This window comes from Solea solea, chromosome 9, assembly GCF_958295425.1.
Source record: "Solea solea chromosome 9, fSolSol10.1, whole genome shotgun sequence".
Classification (NCBI taxonomy): Eukaryota; Metazoa; Chordata; class Actinopteri; order Pleuronectiformes; family Soleidae; genus Solea; species Solea solea.
Window position 1 is genome coordinate 3,335,025 of NC_081142.1, and position 23,497 is coordinate 3,358,521.

A 23,497-nucleotide genomic window follows, 5' to 3' on the forward strand; every position below is an offset into this window, starting at 1 on the left:
TCTTCAGGGTTTGTGTGAGTAGCCCGTTTAGCTAACTGTAACACATATCTAGACATTTAATTAAACTACATCAGTTTATTTACAGCTACATGTTATATGTATTTTTTTTAATGTGTATATTATTCAGCGTAACAAAAATACGCTTCGGTTTACAGAGCAGTGGCTGTCTAATGTTTGCTGCGCTTCGTTATCGTTGTTGCATGCTACCTTAATGTTACCTTGTGTACGTTTTGCTGCGTATTTATTTGAGGGCTAAAATTGAGGTCCTGTCCTGATAAACTACTAGTTTAACTCTGTATCTGCTCCTGAAAACACACTATTGACATGTTTCACAGGACTGGAGACTTTTAATAATCAGTGCTCACAGCTCTAGCAGCAGCTCATGGCTCATAAGGTATCAATATACCTTTCAACTAACTTTATTTTAAATAAATGTAATTTAACACAAGCAAACAACACCATATAGGTGACAGCAGCAGGACCACACATCACAGGGTGGTAATTACCCTATAGATAATCAAAACATTTGATCCATTCAGTAATTCATAATATTTGTTTGATGTGTGTCATCGCTGGAGTAAGACATATACAGGCACAATACCTTCTTGTATTATGACTTTGTGTGACTGCTACTGATTATGTATTGTATTTTCAAACTAACTACAATCACTTGTTTGGTTGTCAGAAATTTCAAATGACCTTAAACCTTAAAATAACAACATTCTCAAACGTTTTTTTCTGATATTGAGCAAAGATACCATGAAAAAAGAAAAACTAATAATTATGAAAAAAAGCACTCAAACCAATTAAATTGATCATCAAAACATTTGGTGATTCATTAAGTAGATGATTTAAGAATTGATTAATCATTGTAGCCCTACTGATAACAGGGAAACACCCAGGCCTGTGCAAGTCAATCTCCCTGAAAGTGTTGGAGATCTCATCTCAACTGGCCTGTCACCTCACCAACCAGCCTCAAAACAAAACACGTCTTAAGTTACTGGTGTTTGGTGTAACATCACTGACTGCTCACACAACTCTGTAGTTTCACTGCCACTGCCACCATGAATCAAGAGTCGTGCTGATGATGGGGAAAGATGATTTTGACAACTTTATTTGATGCTTTTACTCTTTTAGCTCAGCGCAGACATGAACTGGGACAATCAGCTGAATTCTATCCTGTCTGTAGCAGATGGCAATGTTGCAAAGATGAGAGTGAGTACATGCACATATCCTTCTTTCAAAGGAAAGATTATTGTATGTTGTATTAAATTCAATTCAAAGAGTTTATTCTCCAACTGTACACATACATATTTGTGTCATCAGACACTGTGGTCACTTGTGAATTCATGTGGTTCACACGTGAATCATTATTACAACTGTCTATAGGTGGCAGCAATGCTCCACTAAATATTTAACAGTGCATCTGTTACTGAGAGTTTGGGAAAACCCAGACTCTGATAAATAAATGCTTTTTGTCCACAGGAGAGACTGACCTCACCTCGGAATTTCTCCAAAGGAGGAGAAAGTAAGTGAAATGTTGGAAATTACAAATTTCTGTGGATTGATTTGGGAATAACTTATTGTGATTTTTCTGACAGATACTGTGATTGTGATTTGATTTGTGGTACAAGTCAAGCTACAGTTATAAATATAAAACAACATGACATCATAATCATCAAAATATTAAGTACTCTTCCCTGGGTTGTAGTTAAAATACCAAATAAAAATTAAAATCTCAATGCATACATTTATAATAAAAAAGTGATCATTTAAAAGCATTATTTCTCATTTCTAATAATAATCACAAGAATAAGAACTAAACAATAAAGTAAGCATAGATAATATGTACCATTAGAGCTCAGTAATAATTAAAATAATAGTAAGCGATGTATTTATTTCAATATCGATTAAAAAGGTTAAATAATATTTTGATATAATGCTTATGCACTCTGCAAACACACAATATATATAACTGCTATTACATGTCTTGCCTCAGATTTATAATGTGTTTCTCTATTTAACAAGAATATGTTGTTTTCTGTTTGATATTTTTTATAGAATAGAACAGTAAGACTGACACACAAAGGTTGTACATTTTGTACCATAAAGGTGAGGCTGCCATACAGTGCTGAGCATAGCCAGGAAGGAAGTCACTAGCACAAATGATTATTTCACATTGTTATCATTATCATTATTATAGATCATAACTGGCAGACACTGGTTCGGACTCATTTAATTTGATTTTTCTTAACAACCTCCCACACATTCCTCTTCCTCTCCAGATGTGTTTCCAGTGAGGGAGAGGATTCATGCTTCAGATTTGAATCCTCCTGCTCTTCCTCCTCGAGCTCCACTTCCTACCCCATCTCTGAGTCCTGGTGTTCAGTGGACAGATCTAGCTTCTCTCCAGTCACAGCTCCAGATGCAGAGCCAAGTGTGTGCTTTATTTTTGTCTTTGTTCAGTCAAACAAGTGTGCTGTAGTTAGTGTGATCAAGATCATGTAGTTGCTGTGTCTTTGTAGTATACTACAGTGTTGTTAGGCTTGACATAAATCCACTTGTCTCTTTGTAATGTCTCTGCAAAGGCGATTGAGTCTCTCAACCAGAAACTTCACGACATGGAGCGAGAGAGGCAGTCACAACAGTGTCACATCCAGACACTACAAGGTAACTCTTTCACTTTGACTGATCGTACTGGGTCAAGTTCTCCTCACACAAACACAGAAAAACACCTAACCCCTGTTATTGTCTGCTAGAATAAAGGTGTTCCTTTCACACGCTGGTTAATCTGGTCACGCCCAGTCTAAGTCGACAGGTTGTGTATGAAAACTAAACAGACACTGTTAAGATGTTAAACTTCCTGCTACATGAATTATGAATACATTAAGCATAACTAGATGACTATTGAAATGCATGTTTGTAAAAATGTTTATGCAGGTTTTAACTCTGATAGACAGTTAAATGTTCTTGTTAAATCCAGTTTCACGTAACACAGAAGCATTTACAGTCTGACCTGGCAAAAGTCATGTCATCACGTTATTTATTAATTTAATTTTCAACTGGTCGTGTGGATGTTTGAACTGCTATCGTTTGTTCTGCAAAAAAAATAAATGTTTTATCACGGGCTTTACAACAGATAGAAAAGGCTCTTCCTCTTTTTGCCCAGTTATCTCTTCACACTTTTACTTATGGAGTCTACATGGTCCCAACACTTCAAACTGGGATCATGTAGGCTCGACTCGGCACGGTTATTTTGCTTTTCCATTAGCGATACATCCTGGTACCTGGTACTTTTTGTAGTACCTGCTCAGGTGAGGTACCAAGCGGGATGAGGTGATACTATGCGGGACGTCGTCACACTGCCCTCCATTGATTGGTCAGAGTGCAGTCACTGGACGAGGCATGAGACACAAGAATCAACTGTAGATCAAATAAAAAGACTTAAAACTCCTGAAAACATGCGTTAATCTCCAACATTTAGTACATAAATGTCTAAAGTGTCAATATTTAGCGACAGCACAGCGACAAGCCACATCACAACCCCTACCACTGAACAAATATTTTTAATTAACTGATTCTAATGATTCAGTACATCGAAAACAACATCACTAGTTTGTCGCGTGTAAAACGAAGTCACGGCAGTTTCATGCAGCCTTGCTATGACGACTCCGCCCACGTTGAGGAGGTACTATAGTAATGGAAAACCATACCAAACTCAACTGTGTAGAGTCGAGCCAAGGCGAGGCGTGGTGGGGCCTTTTGTGGAAAAGCATCATTATTGGCTTTTGCTGATCTCTAAGCTTTACAGTTTGTACAAATGAATGGAATTTATTAGTTTGATCACAGTCAACAAAAAGCTTGAGTTTTGGTTAGAAACTCTGGGAAACTAAAGGAAAAATCCCTGCATTTCTAATGTGCATTAATCCCTCCATCTAATTGTAATTCTCACTACTGAAATTGCACGGAAATATGTTTTTTTTTTAAATAGCCAGTCCAACTTCTATGTTATGGTAATATGATTAAATGAATACATGGGTCTGTAAATGGATAATTATATATTTATGTGTGGAAATGGTTGTCTCACCACTGTCTCAAGTTCTAAGATAAATTCTCTTGTGTCTTCTCTTCTCATTACCCAAAACTGTCCTCTCCTGTGTGAAAAAGCAAAATACAGTAGGGAGCAAAGGGGGTTCATTTATAATGAAAGATTTTAATAAATTATAAGGAGTTGTCCCTAAGGCTGCAAAAGGAGGGACAAATCTGTGAAAACTGTCTTCTTCTACAGAGGAGGTTCACAGGCTGCGTGAGTCGCTGAGGGAGAGTGAAAGGGACAGGGGTGAATCAAGGAGGGCACAAAGTCCAGCAGCAGAGAGACGGATGGAGCAGTGGAGGAGAGAGGTCGAACGGGAGCTGAGCAGTCTGCGGGGACACATCACCAGAGCCACATCGCTGGGCAACGTAGAGGACAGGTGCAGTAGGGGTTAGGCCTGTGTGGCATAACTCAACACTTCATGTTACGATGACTAATATGGACGGTTCTGCGTGATTTTCTCATTTTTGGAAAAAGTATGTATGAAAGAGAGCACATGGATCACCTTTTGTTTCATTTCCTCCTCCAGTCTCAGCTCTAAGCTTCGCAGAGAGGAGCTGGAACACTTGCGAAGAGAGGTGGACCAACTGAAAACACGGTTAAGTGAGTCACATACGTGCAAACAACCATAAGTCATGGGACTGCATATGTCCTAAGCCCAGTTTCTGGCCTGTCAAGGAAAAACGTGTAGAGTCTTGTCACAATGTCGGCTCTTTCTTTTCATCTTTGACAGGACGGCAAGAGGAGGACGTGTTTCTCCAGCAGACAGAGGTCAGAGAGACAAGGAGACAGTATGAACGCAGCTGCAAGGTGCACACACACACACTGTTTCATGTAGGCCGTGTTTGCTTTTGTGGTTTGTTGTCTTTCAGATCTTTAACCTTTCATTGTGTGCCATGTTTAGACAATGGAGGAGCTAACAGAAAGCTACAGAACTCACAGCACTGATCTGTCAAAGACCGTGTCTCAGTATTCACACACGCAGCAAGAGGTCCGCCAGATCAGGTAAATGTCTGTTCCTGGGGTTTTATCTAATCTTTCTGTAGATTCTGTAGATCAAATTTTTATTGTTTCTAGCACCATTTCCACAGGTTTGTGTTGTTTAAAGTGCTTCAAAGATGATTGGTTAATTATCAATATGAGAAAATGTGTAGATTTCAATAGAAATACATTGAAGCCTGGATTACAACTAAAAAAAAGTGTATAAAGTATCAACTATAAAACATGCAATTTAGATGTGAGAGCTAATTTAAAATGAGTAAACTACAGTTGAAGACTGAAGATTAGATGTCACTAATTCTCACACACTGGACCTTTACATACCCAAAATAGCAATGTAAACAAATAAAGCAAATGAGAGGCAAAACATATGAATTTTAAACATAATATTAATTGAAAAAAAAATAAATAAAGGCATGAAAACCATACTAAAGTAAGTTCTCATGTGTTTGATCTCTGTCAACAGAACAGCTGTATCAGAACTGACAGACGAGGTCAAGAGTCTTATTCTTCGAGACCATGAACCAACACCTTTACTGTCTGGACACGTATCAGGCAAGTCACTCTCTCCCTCTCTCTCCTTCTCTCATACATGCACATGACACATTTGTGAAATAGTTTTTCCCCCTATTGATTTGTAGGGACGTCACCTTTTCCACTCCCCCATGGCCGTCAGGGAGTCAGAGTTGAAGCTCCAGACTCCGACTCGGAGGACTTCAGCCCGACACCGAGTCTGGCTGAGATCAGCTCAGATGATCTGTCGTGGCTGGATGACAAAGACTCAGGTAAGGATGATGAATGGAAAGAAAAAAGCAGCAACATTTGTTTTTTTTCCACCTACATGCACAAAAAAACATAAACGTGTTCCTACAATAGGATCACACTCAACAGACTTGGGCACCATGAAACACTGATGAGGGTTTTAGCAAGATGGGACGTGTACTTTCCTCTGTGCTTTCCCTCCCCCACACATCTGGCTCAACCTTTGCTCTGACTCATCCACGTAGCTTTAACTCACAGTGGAGAGTGTGTCACTGTTTCAGCATAGAGTTAATTAAAGGAAAAACCATTAGGTATTTTCATGATAAATATTAATGTCTGTAAACTATGCAGGTCACTCATCAAACAATCTAATGCCCTTTTACTTTACAGGTAAAAAAACAAGAGTGTCAAATTTTAAGCTTTAAAGCTTCAGGAAAGCGGGCTTTGTTACTCTTGAACAGATGCGTCTGCTTGTTAATGTAGATTTATATTTGCCTTGCAGACATACACGATGACCTGCTCACCTAATTCTCAGCAAGAAAGCGAATGAATGCACAGTGTTTGAAGCCATTCCTTCATTTCCCTTCTTATATCATAACCTGTGGATCTTGTTGATAATGTAAACCGTAAAACACATTTGTAGTCCTAGCATGTTCCTCTGTCTGCAGATAAAGCACCATTCCCATTTCCAACATTTCCTCTTCATATCTCATCGCAAATCCAGCTGTTTCTAGCTAAAAAAAAATTCAACGTGTGTGTAAGTGTGTGCTTTTATTTGTCACCGCTTTAAGACGTTTTCTGGAATAAACAAAACACTGCCCTTGTCAGGACTAGAAGTTCTCATGGAGACCAAATCATGGTCCTAATGAAGCATGACCTCAACTCTGAGGAACTGGTTAAATTTAGGACTAAGATTTGAATTGTGGTTTAGGTTATTCTTTGTTTACGCTTTGTTTACGTTATCCAAATGACTGGAAGTCAGTACAAAACATGTTTTAGCGGCATAATCTCATTTGTGAGTGTGCATGTGTTGTGTTTTGCGTTGCGTGGGCTAGTTCACCCCTGAGACCCTGGGAGAAGGTTGACTTTCCCGGGAAGAGATTATGATCTCTGCCCTAAATGTTTCCCAGAGTGATTTAGGCTCAAAGAATACAAAGGCTCATGCTTGTGCGCGCACACACACACACAGTTAACTGCTGCTCCTCTGCTCTTCACCAGCTCTCCATCAGAAGCCACGTGTACGTCTGAGTGTCCAGTCCAGACGGAGCGACTTTGCTGGTCCAGGATCTGATCTGGAAGACGTTGATGATGATGAAGATGATGACAGAAATTGTCTCCTTGATGATGACTTGAACCCCGATTTAGGATCTGACCTAAGTCTTAATGACCTCTGACCTGTTTCAAGGTGAATTTCCTGAGATGTATTAAGACTTTGATAAGTTTTTTTTTTATTTATCTTTGAGTCTAATCTCTGTTGCGAAACCCCAAACTTCAAAAATAGAAATAGAAAAACACAACCAGCCGTGTGGCGTATTTCCTTTGTTTTCCTGAGGGAGGAACACATTCAAAGAGAGGCGGTAGCAGCAGATTTTGTTTGGCATCAGTGCTGCACTGATACATATACCAACAAGTATTCATTTCATCCAACGTAAAAATGACCTACGTGAATATGACGTGTGATGTTTGTTGATACCAGTGGGGACATTTCTTCCAGCGTGGGAAATTCTCAAATTCTATTTATAAGCAATTATTTGTGAGAATGGCAGATATGTTTAGAGAAACATTGCAGTCTATCAAACTACTTTTAATGTTTTTATTCCCCCCCCCACTGTGACTCACTCTTGTAATTGCTGTTGAAATCGTGTCCTCCCTTATGAAATCGACCACAGTGTGTTGCAACAAACCACCAGAAGATTTAACAAATGCCAACTTGATCAAGTCTCTGTTGAAAACAGTATTAATCAAAGCGTTGCTTTAACTCAGTCTAGTTAAAATGGAGTAGGCGGCATATTTTTGGTGTTATTGACCAATAATCCCATAATAACCTCTCAGCATAATGTAAATCATGCGATCTGAAAAGAGAACTAGACGTCTGCTTCTCTTCTGGGCTCCGTTTACAGGCTTGGCGTTTGTGAGAGCCCAATAATCTGGTTGCGGCAAAATACCCCTAATCAGAACGTGATCTGTAGTCGCAGAGTGAAATACTCGAGACTCAATATGTGGAGAATGCCAACCAGGCTGCAATAAAAATTTCAAGCTTGCTGGAAATGAGATTAGGGTCTGTGATAACTCTAATTTACCAGAGACCAGGACAAGGTGACGATGGCTGAAACCCAAACAGGAACAAAAAGAGAAATACAACATCTAAAGGTGTGACAGAGATCACAGACACACGCAGTTGACCTAAAGAAATAAAACAAACATGACATTCAGACATTCTGTGTGAAAGATGATGTAGTGTGTGACCTCCCTGTTGCTGGTCAGTCATGGAATGTGAACTGCAAACACTCACGATCACAAGATAGTTGTGTGAACTTGGCTTAAATGCACAGTATGTTGTTTCTTCTGTATGTTGACCTCACAATCAAAACAATACGCAGCTCAAGGGCAAATTATAGCAGAGACAGGTGAAGCGGACGATGTCATTAAAAGTGAATGAATTTCAACTTAACTCGGGTACAGTTGCCTACAGCTAACTAGAGTACTGTAGATGACTATGAGAACTTTAACAGACACGTCATTAAAGGCAACCAAAATGAAACAGTCCACTATCTTGAATGTTTGAAACGTTTCGGCTAATGTCAGTCCTTTAGTCTTGTTGTTTTTAGATGTTTTAACTTTGTTAACACGTTATATCTTCTAGCAGCTAAGCATACACGCCCTAAGGAAATCTAAAACAGGGTTCAGTCCAAAAGACAGTGTCAATGATGGAGTGTTTCAGAGATGAAGAGACTGCCTTTTTATCTGTTAAATGTTGTGAGCGAGAGAAGCTGAGTAACAACAACGGTGATCCCCAATCATCAGTATTTTAATAAACTGGGCATGAACCCGAGCCAACAACACAGCTGAGTCCACTGACCTGGCCCGAGGACTGCTCCAGTCTCTCGGAATCATTTGCAGTAACTGTGTCCACATGTAGTGACTGATAAGCAGACTGGGTGGGAACCCAAACCTCTTGAAACAGGCAACAGAAAGGAGTTTCATTCAGAAAGGTTCTCCTTTCATGGTGGTGGATGGCAGGCAGGGCTTCTTTGTGTCAGCAGAGAAGCAAAACACTTTGCGCTCCTGTTATGCATCACTGATGATAAATTATGGGTTGTACTAAAGGGAAGGACAGAAGTGCTGTGATTGGATTGGCCCGCTAAACCAGGAGCTTTGGTTTTTATGCAGTATGAGGTTTAAATAGTTTCTGCTCCAGTTTGTTATGATTACAGATTGTTAGGGTTTGGACGGGATTTTCATCTGTACCCATAAGTGCAGTTGGATCAATGAGGATGCCACTTTTCACTGTGTCACTGATTTTTTTCATATATATATATAAAGTAAGGGCCTACAGTACAGTATGTCTGTTTTGCCTTAGAAGTCAGTATTTCTCAATTTGATTAATAATAAAAACCATCAGGTTAAAAAAGTAATGATCTATGACTTTCACAGTATTATCACTTCATTTACAGTCATATAACAAGAGTAGAGGCTCACTATGAAATGCTACACTGTTCACTGTAGCAGAGTAATGGATATTTAATGACTTTTCCCCCTGACATGATGCACTCTTAAATCCTGAAGGAGTCTGATGAGGGATGGGCTGTTGTTTCCTGGTAATGCAGCCTGAAAGTGAGGAATCAAAAAACCATTACAGAGGCGCCAGCACCTCTTCACCTCCATCTCATCTTTATGTATGTTCACAGTGTTAGCGAAGTCCCTTTATGCTCTCGTCTGACATGACTAACACTGTACCAGGCTTGGTGTGTAGCTGTTAAATAATTCTGCATCCAGACACCCCCTCCATCGAGGATCCAACACCACAGTGCTGAGCCACAGGGAAGCTGATAGGCGAGGTTAGGTGTTCAGCAGGGTGTGTGTGTGTGGAGGCAAGTGACAACTGACACAGACAAGACAAATGATCTCATTTGTCAACAGCGAGCAACAGAAGATCCACAAAAGGGTAAATGACACAGGGCAGTCAGTACCCAACAGTATTTAAATAAACACGCTCTTCAAGCACAACTTTCACTATGTAGTATAATAGATATTTTATATTAAAAAAAGGCCCATTGATTTGTTTTGTATAGCAACATAATGACAAATCACACTGCACTTTGTAGCATTTGCCAGATCTTGTGTAGAAGAGAAATGCACCAGTTCTTTCATGGAGAGACTGTAATCGAAATGTTTTGTCTCCAACAATAAAAGTCTGTGTTAAAGTAAAGGAGAAGCGCTCTACTTTCTGTGGTTACACACTGTAGTATATACTGTGTTTGCTGGTGCTGAGGTCAAACAAACAGCTGTTCATGTTGTGTAACTGATCTGAAAAGGGAAGAAGGAAACGGCATTGTTTCAAAATACCTTTACTCATACAACAAAAACAACCGTCCATTATCCACATTTGGCAGCAAAGACTCCCTTTGCGGTCAGAATACTTTTGACACTTAAAGGAAATGCATAAATACAGGACCAAAACAGACAACTTTGACCCTAAATTAGGAACCCAAAGTGTCTCATTTAATACTGGATGTTCACATATTATGTGCTACAATAGCCTTCACCAGATCTCAACCGAGACAACACTCCCCTCTTCCATCATCAAAATACAAAACAAGTAAATCAGGAAGTGAATGTGGGTAACTGCGTCATTGTTTTCAAAGGTCTTTGTTCCTGCCCGTCCAGACTAAAAGCTTTCAAACTACACCGGACATTTTCAGACTTCTCCATCGTAGGAGCACTTGTGTAAAAGTGTGATTGTAGCCATAGACGAGAAGTAGCACTGAAGCTCTTCTGGGGGCTTATTAATGCTTCCATAAGGCACTTTTGTCTCCGGGTTTTTCTAAGAATGACTTTTTTAAACTACATTTAGCTCCAGTATATGCTTCAGATTCATGTCACTGTGTGTCACTGTTTTGTATTGATGGGGATCATTATTTTATTTCCTGTATGTCTCACATTTTCAAAGTGAAAATACAAGTAAAATCAATACTCTTTCTGAAACCTGCCTGCTGGGAACAAGGTGCTGTGTCATTTCAGTCCGTCCAACATTTGAATATGTTTGATGGATTTTTAGTACATCGTTAAGGAGCAAACAAAGGTGAAAATGTACATAAAGTGTGTTGTTTTTGCACAGTACAGTCATCAGTAGTATTTACAAAGCACAGGACAATGCTAACATTGTGTGGAAAGGACAATGGCCAAACTCAGTCTGCAACTGTCATCGTCTGAATGAGTGCCTCATGTTGAACACGCTCAAGGCTACTTCTTCAAACACAGGCAAGTCAGAGCAGCTACCGGGCCATCAGTGTGTGTGTGTGTGTGTGTGTGAGTCTGTGTGTGTGGTTGTTAAAAAAGAAGAATCACACAAAATACTGGAAAAGACTTGCAAATCTGGGAGTTAGTTGGCTGCAGTACAAATAGAGAATGCAGAAAAAGCTGACCCTATATACTGTATAAGGTACGGTCTCCTGGACCGAAGAAGGAAAGCAACAAAAGAACATAATTCAACTTGAGCAAGGCAGCAGGATTTTATCACACACAAAAAAACACTTAAATATATTCAGCCATGCCTTTAAGAAAAACCCACTTAACATCCTCACATGTCATGCGCACGCACACACATAAAAGCATACAACCTATGCACATAAATCTCGTTTATCTCTCATACACAAAAATATTTGTCCACTTTTTTCACTCGTGAAAGTAAAGTGCAACCTCATTAACTCTATAATTAGGCCATTTGTCATTGTCCCGTTCCTCTCTCTTCTCTGACCTCTCCGTCTGAATATTAGAACGTTTGTCTACCAGATTCTAAAACATGAAAGTTACAGTAGGCAGGATTTGTTTTGGCATTTTGATCAATAATTCCCACATTAACCTTTCAGCATAATGTAAAGGTTCAGTGATCTGAGAGAACAATACTTCTGCATGTCCTCTGGGTTCTATCTACAGCCTTACGACTAAATCTGTAGCATGGAGTGACAGAAGGGTTTGACCAATCACGGGGCAGTTTGAAGAGAAAGCAGATGCTCTTGTTTTTTGTTGCACTGCACCTATGCTGTATGCAGGTTCCTTCCGGTGGCAACAACTTCCTGTGCTCTAAAGACAAGAGTCTGCAGATCAACTCACTTCAGCCATTGCTGGAGCATTCTTTCCGACAAAAACACCCACACTGTGGGTACGGTCGTGTCTGAGAGCTCCGTTTGGATGCTTTAAAGCAGCACAACAGACCCACAATGCAGTTTGGCTATTCACGACACAGCTCCCTTCAAAGAGAACGAGAGGTGTTTCAGCCTCCGCCTTGAAAGTGCGAGTTGGCCTTAGAAATGTCAAGACAAAAAAGCAATATAATGTGTGTCAATAACCGTAAAGGCTTTCAGAGATGGAGAGCTGTCCTCTGTCACCTCCGAAACGTGTGGATCTGCAGTTGCTCGTCTGACGAGAGGAGCTCGTGATCCCACAGAGTTTGGATTTCAATAACCTGCAGATGAAACTCAAGCAATTCTGCCTACTGAAGCTTTAACTGGTAAAAAGGAAATTATGCTAGAGTCTCCTGGTAAAAGTCTGTCAGGACTGTCTGAATCTGTGTCCAGGCATAAACCGTCACACAGATGGATACAGCTGACGATGTTGCCTTGTGCTTCACATCTACACTTTCCATCTCCAGGGAAATCAAAACGTATTACACCACCTCAAACAAATGAGTTGAAAAACATCAACCAGTACAGTATTAACAGAGGCCTTCACCTAATTTGTAATTACAGGCATTAAAATAGACTTTCTATAGGGACGCTGCCATGGGGGGGGGGGTGTCTTCATTGTCCATTACAGCTTCAGTCACGTCTTTTTCAACATGATCTGAGTAAATGAAAGCAAGTCGTACGTTTGCTTGCACCTGCTCAGGCCTCTTTCTGTGTGGTGCAGATCAGGGCAAACCAACGCTGCAGCATGTGTTTGGTTTGAAGGAGAAAATGCAGTCATCAGTAGCTGTACATGGACAAAGGTGTGTCCTCCATCATGTCATCCTGCACAGAAAATATGTGACACACACTTCAGTAAATCACCCTTGTTAAAAGTTACTAATTAGGGGTTAATTAACCACTAACTAATTTCAGTTTACAATGTAATTCTCAAGGCATTAAAGGAACAGTTTGCTGAGAATTCAATCAAAAAAGACAGATGTAATTCATCAGTTAGCTTAGCTTAGCCTAAACATGCCAGAAAAGGTTAAAAAGGCCATTTGTGTTGTTCTTATTGATCGCTGCTCAGGTGTGTTGGAGCAGGGAAAACGTCTAAAACATGCAGGACACTGGGTCTACAGGACCAGGATTGAGAAACCCTGGTCTATATAGCAGCCCATGACCAAGAGGAAAGGAACTGGGCTTGTAACTGGAGGGTTGCCGGTTCAAATTCAGAGAAGGGTTAAGGGCTGGGGTGCCCCTGAGCAAAGCACCCAATCCCCCATTGCTCCCTGGGCACAGACAAGTGCTGCCCACTGCTCCTATGCCCAGTTTGTGTGTTCACTACTGGTGTGCAATAAGGATGGGTTCAATGCAGAGGTCACTATCACTAATAATAATGTGTGTTATTGCAAAAAATTACAAATTCTAACTTTATAGAGCATCAGTATTGTGTCTGATTAATAAACCTGAAAGCCATTAGTTACAGCTTATGTACAAAAAAACCCTTCCTTATGAGACAGTGGTGCATATTTGGTTTGTATCAGTGAATCTTATGACACTATAACGTGACTAAAGCTTGGATTATTATGTCAAGGCTGTGCTCACCATGGGTAAATCTTGCAGCCTGCGGAACTCTGGTCGGTTGTCTCTTCGGCGCAGTTTGAGGAAGAGGAGCAGGGTGATGATGACGGCAGTGATGATGAAGGCTGTCACCAGGCCGGCCAGCAGAGGGTCTAATGTGGGGGACTCGTGGACCATCATAGCTGAACAGAAAACACATAAACAGGACGGACTCGCATGGATTTTGCTTCACATGGTGAAAATGACAGCTGAATTACAGGTTGTTAAACGGCTGTTTGATGCTGGGACTGGATCTAAATAGAGATGCTACTGCAGCAAGTGGCGCTTGAGAGTTCATCATGCAGCTGTGGACAGAAATGTCAGTATGTTGATGTTAACCTGGTCTTTACAGCTCTTGAGCTCACAGTGGAGCAATATATTTATGGAGCATCACTTTTAGGATTTAGAAACAGGACATATATGTGGTATATGCACACAACATAGTATAACGTGCTGCTTAAGATCAGGTTTCAAAAACACTAAAAGAAACTAAAAGAAACTAAAATTGTAGGGAAAAGGTGTTTGTCTTTGTAAATCTATTTCATACATCCCCCTTTAGATTTTAATTCAAGACAAACAGTTAATCCACTGCTGCCTCCATCATTAAGTTCAAGTATGTTATTTTGTGACTTTCATGATTGAGATCTTGCTTTAAGACTGACCAAAGTGACTCCACCAATTAAAAATGCTGATTTCCTCTATTGCCTGTGGTGTGAGTTTCCTGTTAGAGATGAAACGGCAAAAGCATTTAGATTTGATTAGGTGTGTCTTTTGTTAAGTTTCCGGCACAATCATCTGTATGTGTATTTTTATATATGGATGTTACCATGGAATTTTGTTTTGTAAACGTTGCTGGTTTTTTATATCCTCTGGTCGAATGTAACAACAACAACCACAGAACAGTGAATGCTCACTGTTCCGCCGGCTAATGGAAAAAGGCCAGATGCCAAGTGTGGCCTTATAAAACCGAACAGAGTGAGAGAAGGAGAGAGGTTTTTTGGCTTGCTGGTCATATTAGAAAAGTTTCTTCTTCCTAAATGATGGCAGCCTAAGGCTGGAAACAGTAGAACAAATGGCGAGAGTAGATCTCAGAATCATTTAGCAGTTGGACAAAGAGGGAGAGAGACAGAAGGAAAAAGAAAACAGAACATTCTCAAGGCCTGAGTCCCATGACTCTCTCTGTCCTGTTCCCAAACAGAGCCATAATTGTCGAGTGCTTGGTGGCGACAGTGCTTGTGGAAGATGGTGATGTGGAAGTGTGTGTGTGTGTGTGTTTAGAAGAGAGGACAGACTTGTGCTGAAAAACAAAGCACAGAATCTCCTTTGTTGTAAAGCCAATTTACTTCTGACTACTGTCAATATATAAAGCCAGTGAATAGTCCACAACAAATTCATATACCAGTACAGAAGATGCTATGCACTTACTGTCACCACCCACGTTGAGTTGGGAAGGGGTGTCGGCGTGGGCTTCAGCCTGGGCGGCTGGGGTGCTCGGCTGGGCATTGGTGGACTTTGCTTGTTCTCGGGGTGCAATGGACTGTGACGTGTGTGCAGATGTGAGCATCTGTGTGGAGCTGGTGCTGGATGTAGAACTGGACTGGGTGCTGGTAGCAGCTGTGGCGGTAGTTCCAGGCTGTGGGGCAGAAGTGGCTGAGTGTGTTTTGGGTTCAATGGGCTGCTTTGAGGTGGAGATGGAGTCAGGAGGTAGCGGTGAAGGATGGTTGGACGTGTTGGTGGTTGTTGTGTCTACAGAGGCATTGTGAGGTGTGTGCGGGGGGCTTGTAGTTGTGGTGGTGGCGGTGGTGGTGGTGGTGGTGGAGGTGATGTGAGGGGTGCTGGTGTGGCTCTCAGTAGGAAGTATTGGGGGTTGTGATGTAATTTCTTCAGTTAGGTTTGAATTGGTTTCTGGAACAGCAGGTGCTACAGGAGAGGTGGTGAAGGTATCTACAGAAAGAGGAAGACATTCAAATATTCAAATATTGTGTTGAATTATCTGATAAAGGCATGTGAGGAACTAAAGGGTCAGTTCACCCAAATCCCTCACAACACACAGTACTACTAACCAAGTAGTACTGTATACTAATACTAAAAGTACTAATTAACACCACATCTAAGAACAATTTCCTATAAAAACAAACAATTGACCCTGTGTTCATTGTAAGCATTGTATTTTTATAATGTTTGTGTTCATTATATTTCAACATTGATGGTTGCCAGAAGTTTTTACCATAAATAATACTTTGTCTTTCCAGCTTTGGACATTGAATTTTTTTTTTTTATAATTAGAAAATATTAACATGCTAACATTCTTGACTCCTTAACTGGCATGTTAGCATGCTAATTAGCACTGAATTAGCAGAACTAGCAGGACTGTGAAGTAGACTCTTTAAAAAAATGTTAATGCTATAACAAGCACATATATAAAATCTGTTCACCTCCATTATAATGAGACAGAGGCAGAAGACTGGAGCTTAAATGAACAAAAACCATGGTCTTCTGAAGCGCTTGACACCACAGATATAACAGCAATTTAAATTATATTTAAAACGTCTACGCTTGAGTTGAGTGTGTGAACCAGCACAGGCATTTGGATGACAGGGAGAGAGGAGGGGAAAAAAAAGAGTGTCTGTGTCTCCAGGCGAATTTCACTTTTACCTTCTCACCGCCTTGTGAAAAGTCACACAGCATTAAATCACTTCTCTCCTAGACGCCACACCTCCCTACAAGCAAGTTCTATTGCTCTTCCCACAAATGATACCCTTTTTAATCAGCTCATCCATACAATCTTTACTTCACTTTCTCTTCGTCCACCGTCTCTGTTCCTTCTCTAGTTTCTTTTAAAGGCTGTAGTGTGGTTGTGCTGTGACACTGGCACACTTTTCAACGTTTTATAACAGTGACACTCACTCTGTGGACCATGGAGCACACAGATAAGGACTCTGTTAAATATAGCTCCTAAACTCTGAGCCACCTGCTGCTAGGCTTCCTACTTCATTCTTCTGAAGTACGACTTAACTTCCACACTGACAAACCTCAAATAGACAGAAATAATAAACAACACATGGTGTTTCTTTGCATGTTTCCCACATCCTCACGCACATTCACACTTTTAATTTAATATCTTTAATATGAAAACAATAGTTACCATTATCTTTCTTTGGTTCGGGCGACTGAGAGGTGGTTTCCACAGCTTTAGTCACATTGATGCTCACACTGCTGTTGCCAGTGGAAGTTGCATTTGCATCAGAGCCGTTTAGCACCCGAGCAGGAAGACTGGTTGGTTGCAGGTTCGGCACAGACACACTGACTGCAGCTGGGGCCTCGGTGGCTGCAGCAGCTCCAGGAGTACTTTGTGAGGCAGCAGCATGATCATTACCTAATGAGGAGAGGACAGTGCCAAAGTGGGTTAATGGCCAGTGCCTGCTGATTCCTAATCTCCTGAGTCATCAATTTAGTAGCTCATTATGGAAACCAAACATTAGTGAATAGACAGGCTCCAAAATTATCACGGAGAAATCGGTATCTTTCTATCTGTAATTGTCTCCTTGTATTTTCTCGAAGATCATCCATAGCTGTGTATCAAAGGAGCTGAGGAAGCCAAGTGTTTTTTGGATGAGCAGTTGTCAAGGACCCTTGGGGCCAAGGACGTGCCGCCGCGACAGTCGGCTGATAGCAATGGGAGACAATAGTGCCTCAGTTGGTACACGACAGGGAAAAAGTTACACTCACAAACATCGACAACCAGCATGTACGTTCTACGTCTGTGTGACAGAATACCAGCAGGTGACAGTAGTCTGTAATCATCATTGGTAAAAAGGAAACCACAATGTTGCACACACTGCACCAACGAGGGATCATTTTTATGAAAATGTGCAGATGTTTTATAATAAGCTGTAATGACATTATGGTTTAAAACGCCCTTATTAGGCCTGATGCCACAAGTTTGCTGTGGTTTGATTCGATGTAGGGCTGCACACGTCCTTTTTCGCCTTGGGGCCCCTTAAATCTCTTGAGATGCTCCTGCATAGAGTCTCAAAAAGAGTGGAGAACATGAGTCAAGACAAGCCAGTGCTTATCCAAACACAATCATTAAGGCTGGAAAAAAATGTATATGCATATTTTACTTTTACAAGAAAAGGTTATTTTAATTACTTCACATTAGGACTGCAACTAACAATTAATGTCAGAACATGTTGATCAGGGTTTCCCAAACCTCGAGATGATGTTTCTTTGTTATATGGAGCAAAAAATCCAGAAAATCTTCACATTTAAGAAGCTGACAATTCTGAAAGGTTTAATTGTTGCAGTCAGTGAGCTGTTTCACTCCATTGAAGTGTTAGTGAAAAAAACATCATTTGTATTTTTCACGTGCATATTTTTCCTGAGCAGAAGTAGAAGGTTTTTTTTGACTCTGCTTGCACAATAATTATGTTCCTTTGACTGATTCCTGTTTATAACTTTGTATGGAAACTCATTGGAAGCGACAGATGCAACAAAATATTGAAACTAAAGAAAAAAAATCATCAAAACAGACCTGAATCAGCAGAAAGTATCAGCCAAAAAGTATTGAAATGAGTCTCTCTGTGAGGTCCTCCTCATCTCCAGATTTGGAGCCACTGAGCTAAAAAGCTTGTGGAAATTGCAATAACTCAAAACACACCGCCACATTAATGTAAAACATCATTGCAGACGACCACATAAAATGAAGGAGGACTAACTTTAACTTTTACTTTGCATGGCATCGACTGCAGCCCACATGAGATGTACGTCATGTTTTGGTCTTTGAAGTAATATCATTTTAATGAAGACCTTCCATATTTCTGTCTCTCTTTCCTCTTCTCCTTGATGTCTTTAATACTGTACCAGACTTCTTCTCCTCTGTGTCCTGCTTTCTTTTGATGAAGACCAGAGAACTAATGTCATGTAATGTCATTACTGGTCAGTTGCTCGCTGTGGTGATGCCTTTCATTACCTATGTAATTACTCACACAGCTAATCGGCACACACATGGTGGGAGGAAGGTGGACACAGAGAGAGAGAGAGAGAGAGAGAGACGGATACAAAAATAGACACAGATAAATAGACAGAGGTGTTTGGTTAAATAATACTGGCCTTGTTCCTGAGCGCCATTATAGCAGCTCATGGGTCAAATGTTGAAGTAGTATGTCTATTTTGGTGTAGTACAATACAGCCACTGTTTCCACTGTTACAACTCTCCACATATGGAGGCTCTGACAGCCTTTTTTTTCTTTCTCCGATTGCCTTGTACCTGGGGAAATAGCTCTTGCTCACTCCTTGACCCTGCCAGTGAGAGGAACAGCCAACCGTTTCTCTGTAAGCAGATGTCTGCTGCTTCAGCAGCACCCAGCGTTGGCAGCACCAGTACCAGTAATGAGTAATAGCCTCTGTGTAAACGCTTCTGTGAAAACACCCAACGCTGTTTTCACAGCATGTGATAGGGACATTTTTGTTTTTGTAGATTTGAAGTGATTTTACTTTCAACTGGAATTGAAAAGAGCAGGACAAAAACGTCTGTGTGTGTGTGTTTGTGCTGTGCTCTGCCTTGTTTTCCGTGCTAATTTCAGATGTTTATTGGTAGTGAGTGAGTGAGTGAGTGAGTGAGTGACCTCTCAGCATGTCCTCCTGGCCTTGTATCCTCTTTTCCAGTCACATTAAACTACATGTAAGAGCCTAAACAGAGCAATCTTTATTATCATTATAATTATTATTATTATTATTATTACTACTATTATTGTTATTGTTATTGTTATTGTTATCATTATAATTATCATTATCATTATTATTACTACTATTATTGTTATTGTTATTGTTATCATTATAATTATCATTATCATTATTATTACTACTATTATTGTTATTGTTATTGTTATTGTTATCATTATAATTATCATTATTATTACTACTATTATTGTTATTGTTATTTTTATTGATCAAGTATTTTTGGTTATTGTATTGTTAATCCTTGTGATTTTGCATTTATACACAATTAAGGTAAGACCATTTGGTGTATTTGGTGAATGACCCAAAAATATACTTATATTAACAACTAATGGGATTCTTAAAATGTTATATTTATTTATTTATTTATTATATTAGTGTTATGTCGCAACCTTCGTGTGTGTCTTGTTTTTTGTATCTGTGTTGTATATTTCCTGCCACTGTGACATTTTGAATTTCCCCCTCGGGGTATTAATAAAGTTTTATTCATTCATTCATAAGTCATAAAACATAGAGGACAATGTCAAATATTTAAAAAAGTAAACTATCTGGACATAAAACTAAGATAAATGTGAATGGAAAATGTTAATAAAGTGTCACATCCATGTTTCCTCAAGCTCAAAATAATTCATTAACAGATATAATATATAATAATGATATAATAATAAACAGAATCAGATTTAAAAACAATAAACAAAAAGTTCATATTTGATAAACAATAAACATCTATTCTCTCATGTCTGTATGTTTTACACATATAATACAGAATAATACAGTGATGTATTGTGACGTATGCATCTGGTCTCAGCAACAACTGAAGCTGCTACACTGGGTTTGCACTGATTTTGAATTTGCCATCGACGTCTACAACTGTGGCTGAAAGTCAATTTGCAGTGAAATGACTGTGTCCTGCTGCACACAGTCATTTATCACACTGTACTTCCTCTGCTCATTTACGGCCACTAAATGTCCTCCAGCATCAGTTCCCTCTTTTCTGTCCATCTGAGTCTAGGCTTGATGAGCTCAAGGATCAGTTCTTTTTTTTTTCTCTTCAAATGTCAGTTTAGTCTCATTTGACTTTTATAATATGAGAGGTGTTGATGGAGGGGGGGGGGGGGGGGGAGGAGGGGAGCGAGAGAGAGAAGGGGGAGCAGAACAGGTAGGAGAGAAAGAGGAAGGTGGGGGAGAGTGAAATACAGGATGTGTGTGTGAGGTGTGTAAATGTTGCACTGAGGGAAAAGGGAGGAGGAGTCAGTGAGGAAGTGATGTAAGAGATTAATTGTGAGGCTGTTGAAACAATAAACAAAAAAAGAAACAAACTCAAAGAGTCATAGGTTCGCTGTAGGTGGCAAACAGACAAGAGGAACTTAAATTATGATCTATCTATCTATCTATCTATCTAGGTGAGGTGTGATTGTGGTCGACATGTGACTTCTGTTTTGGAGATTCAAATCTGTTTATGCAGTCACTCTATAGAGACGGGCTCCCTATAGATATGTTTATGTGGTGAAGATGCAGTCTGGGATTAAGTAGACTGCTGCTGCTGCTGCTGCTTCATGTTCTTCTGCCTGTTGCTTCATGTACATAACTACTTGCATGCTCTTACTAATATTGTGTTATGTTTTTTTTTCCTTTTTTACTGTCTGCTCTTACAAATATTGTAGATTTTTGTGTTTGTCTTGGCTTTGTCAAGTCATTCCAGATGTATTATCATGGATTATGTGTCAGGATTGTAATTACATGTCTTTTATTTAGGACTTTTATTCTTGATTTGCTTTTCAGGGAGCATATAGAACACTCAGGCCATTAACTACAGAAGTAGCCTTGAGGTTAACTCTGGTATATTTACAGTTGCAGTTTTTTGTTAAGAGTATGTGAAGTCATGACAGCAAACACACATGATTTCTGCCCCCAAATAAATGATTTACTGTATAAGACCAGCCCAAACAAAGCATGTCAAACAACACAAAGTCAAACTAACACTTCCTACCATGGTCAGCTGATCCCATGTTGATGAGCAGCAGCGCACAAAGGACAGTCCAGAGTTTGGTCTCCATCATCATCTTCTTCTTCTTCTCTCTCCTCTGGCAACACAGTAAGGAAATGTCCAGAGAAGTCAAGAAATCCAAGGCAGATCTGTGAAGTGTCTACAGCAGACAGTGTCTGTGAGTGTATGCGTGGCTGGAGCTAAAGAGACTGAAGGAGGAGGAGGGTGAGAGTCCCGACTCTCTCTCCCTCTCTCTCTCTCTCTCTCTCTCTCTCTCTCTCCCTCTCTCTCCCCCTGTGCCACGTGTTCCCCGTTGGCTCTGACTCTGTGCCATGGCGCACATTCAGCTCAAAGACTGACACCTACAGTAGCATCAATGCAAATTACGCACACGAACAAAATCAGTGCACATCAAATAAGACTTTAATTGGTAACAATAATAAAATAACAATAATGATAATACTACTACTAATAATGACAATAATAATAATAATAATAACAACAACAACAACAATAATAATAATAATAATAATAATAATTATTATTATTATTATTATTATTATCATTATTATTATTATTATTATCAGTAGTAGTATTATTTAAGATATTCATGTCCTGGACAATGGTGGACACAGACATTTCAGGGATAGCAATTAAGTGATTTAAAAAAGTGAGAGAAGCCTTTCTTTTATTTATTTGTTTGTTTATTTATTTATTTACTTAAACAACGATACACTCGTTCAGTTTAATAGGCCTGCTCAACAAGTTTCAATAAAATTACTATATATATAAAATACCTCAATGTGCAGATTTTTTAAAAGACTTTTATTTGTGAATTGATGCCATAGGTCACATAAAACATAGACAAATAAATGATTAACGTTTTTCATAGAAGGCCCCCTTACAAGGTGAAAAAGGTGCAGGTGCTTGAGCGCCACCTGGGCGTCTCTGTGCATGTTCCCGGAAATTATTCACAGATTTACATTTGCAGCATTTTAGTGTTTGTATCACAACACTACATGTTTAGATGTTTGCTGGTGAAGAAAGAAGGGTGACCTTACTGTAATGACTACCTTGTTCCACACGGTGGCACTGTTGTTCTTCAGCTGAAAACTGCCTTGTGAGGAACAAAACCCCCAACATTTGATTTGATAACATCGCAGTCATTTACACGACAGTATATTTACAATACACTCTATTTTTAGACGATGTTGCTCCAGTGAGATTACACTCTCCCACCAGTCATGGTTATTTCATTTTCCACAGATGATGAAACATGTAAATGACGACAAGATGGATGTTGTTTACTGTAGACATAATATAGAAATTATAAATATGGCCGTATGTCACATTTAAACGTTCATCGATGGATATTAATGTGCGTTTGCCCACATAAACAGATACAAACCGAGTCAAAACTGCAGTTTTACATTTCCGCAATTCGGTGTTTACTAGTCGGAATCACGTCACTGTTGCATTCATGTGTATGGGGTTTGTCATTATCCGCAACTGAACCGTTATTATACATGTCCAATTCCAGTTACGTCATTATGACTAGTCACACATCTACAGCAGCATCCCGTCTATCTCAAACTTAGAATAAGACATCAAGATACCTAAAAAGGACACTGTATATATCTTCAATTGAGAATAATTAAATATATGTCAGACTTGGATTGTGACTAGTCATAATGACGTTGTCTGAAACTGCAACTGGATCGTAGATATATATATATAATGACAAACCCCATACATAATGAATGGCAAAAGTGACTACTACTTTTGACTAATAAAAATGGAATTATTTTGAATGGTAAAAATGACGTCGCAGTTAGTGAATATCCCGTTTATAGATTCGACGTTTTAACCCACTTGCCATACACTCCAGTCCGACAGGTGGCGGTAATGCGC

At 39.7% G+C, this 23,497-nt stretch overlaps 2 protein-coding genes across 2 annotated transcripts; one reads left to right on the forward strand and one right to left on the reverse strand.

Moving 5' to 3' along the window:
- Positions 1–22: 22 nt before the first annotated feature.
- LOC131465756 (uncharacterized) lies at positions 23–7,371 on the forward strand. Its single transcript, XM_058638633.1, has 12 exons — positions 23–394; positions 1,138–1,215; positions 1,486–1,528; positions 2,286–2,437; positions 2,589–2,670; positions 4,289–4,472; positions 4,623–4,696; positions 4,827–4,903; positions 4,998–5,098; positions 5,559–5,647; positions 5,734–5,877; positions 7,073–7,371. The coding sequence occupies exons 1-12, from the start codon at positions 383–385 to the stop codon at positions 7,246–7,248; spliced, it is 1,212 nt and encodes a 403-aa protein (XP_058494616.1). The 5' UTR covers positions 23–382; the 3' UTR covers positions 7,249–7,371.
- Positions 7,372–10,406: 3,035 nt separating this feature from the next.
- Positions 10,407–21,798, reverse strand: LOC131465757 (uncharacterized). Its single transcript, XM_058638634.1, has 5 exons — positions 21,590–21,798; positions 17,006–17,236; positions 15,286–15,804; positions 13,846–14,003; positions 10,407–13,083 (listed from the first exon to the last, which is right to left on the reverse strand). Exons 1-5 carry the CDS (start codon positions 21,660–21,662, stop codon positions 13,039–13,041), a joined length of 1,026 nt encoding a protein of 341 aa, XP_058494617.1. The 5' UTR covers positions 21,663–21,798; the 3' UTR covers positions 10,407–13,038.
- Between the last annotated feature and the right edge of the window lie 1,699 nt (positions 21,799–23,497).

Bases quoted from the DNA above. Each gene is read 5' to 3' on its own strand.
- LOC131465756 (XM_058638633.1), top strand. The intron at 1,216-1,485 runs GTGAGTACATGC...TTTTGTCCACAG, and splicing joins GCAATGTTGCAAAGATGAGA to GAGAGACTGACCTCACCTCG. The intron at 4,473-4,622 runs GTGCAGTAGGGG...TTCCTCCTCCAG, and splicing joins CTGGGCAACGTAGAGGACAG to TCTCAGCTCTAAGCTTCGCA.
- LOC131465757 (XM_058638634.1), bottom strand. From the start codon at position 21,662: ATGATGATGGAGACCAAACTCTGGACTGTCCTTTGTGCGCTGCTGCTC. The intron at 14,004-15,285 runs GTAAGTGCATAG...TTTTCTGTTCAG, and splicing joins ACTCAACGTGGGTGGTGACA to CTATGATGGTCCACGAGTCC. The intron at 13,084-13,845 runs GTGAGCACAGCC...TTTTCTGTGCAG, and splicing joins GGCTGCAAGATTTACCCATG to GATGACATGATGGAGGACAC.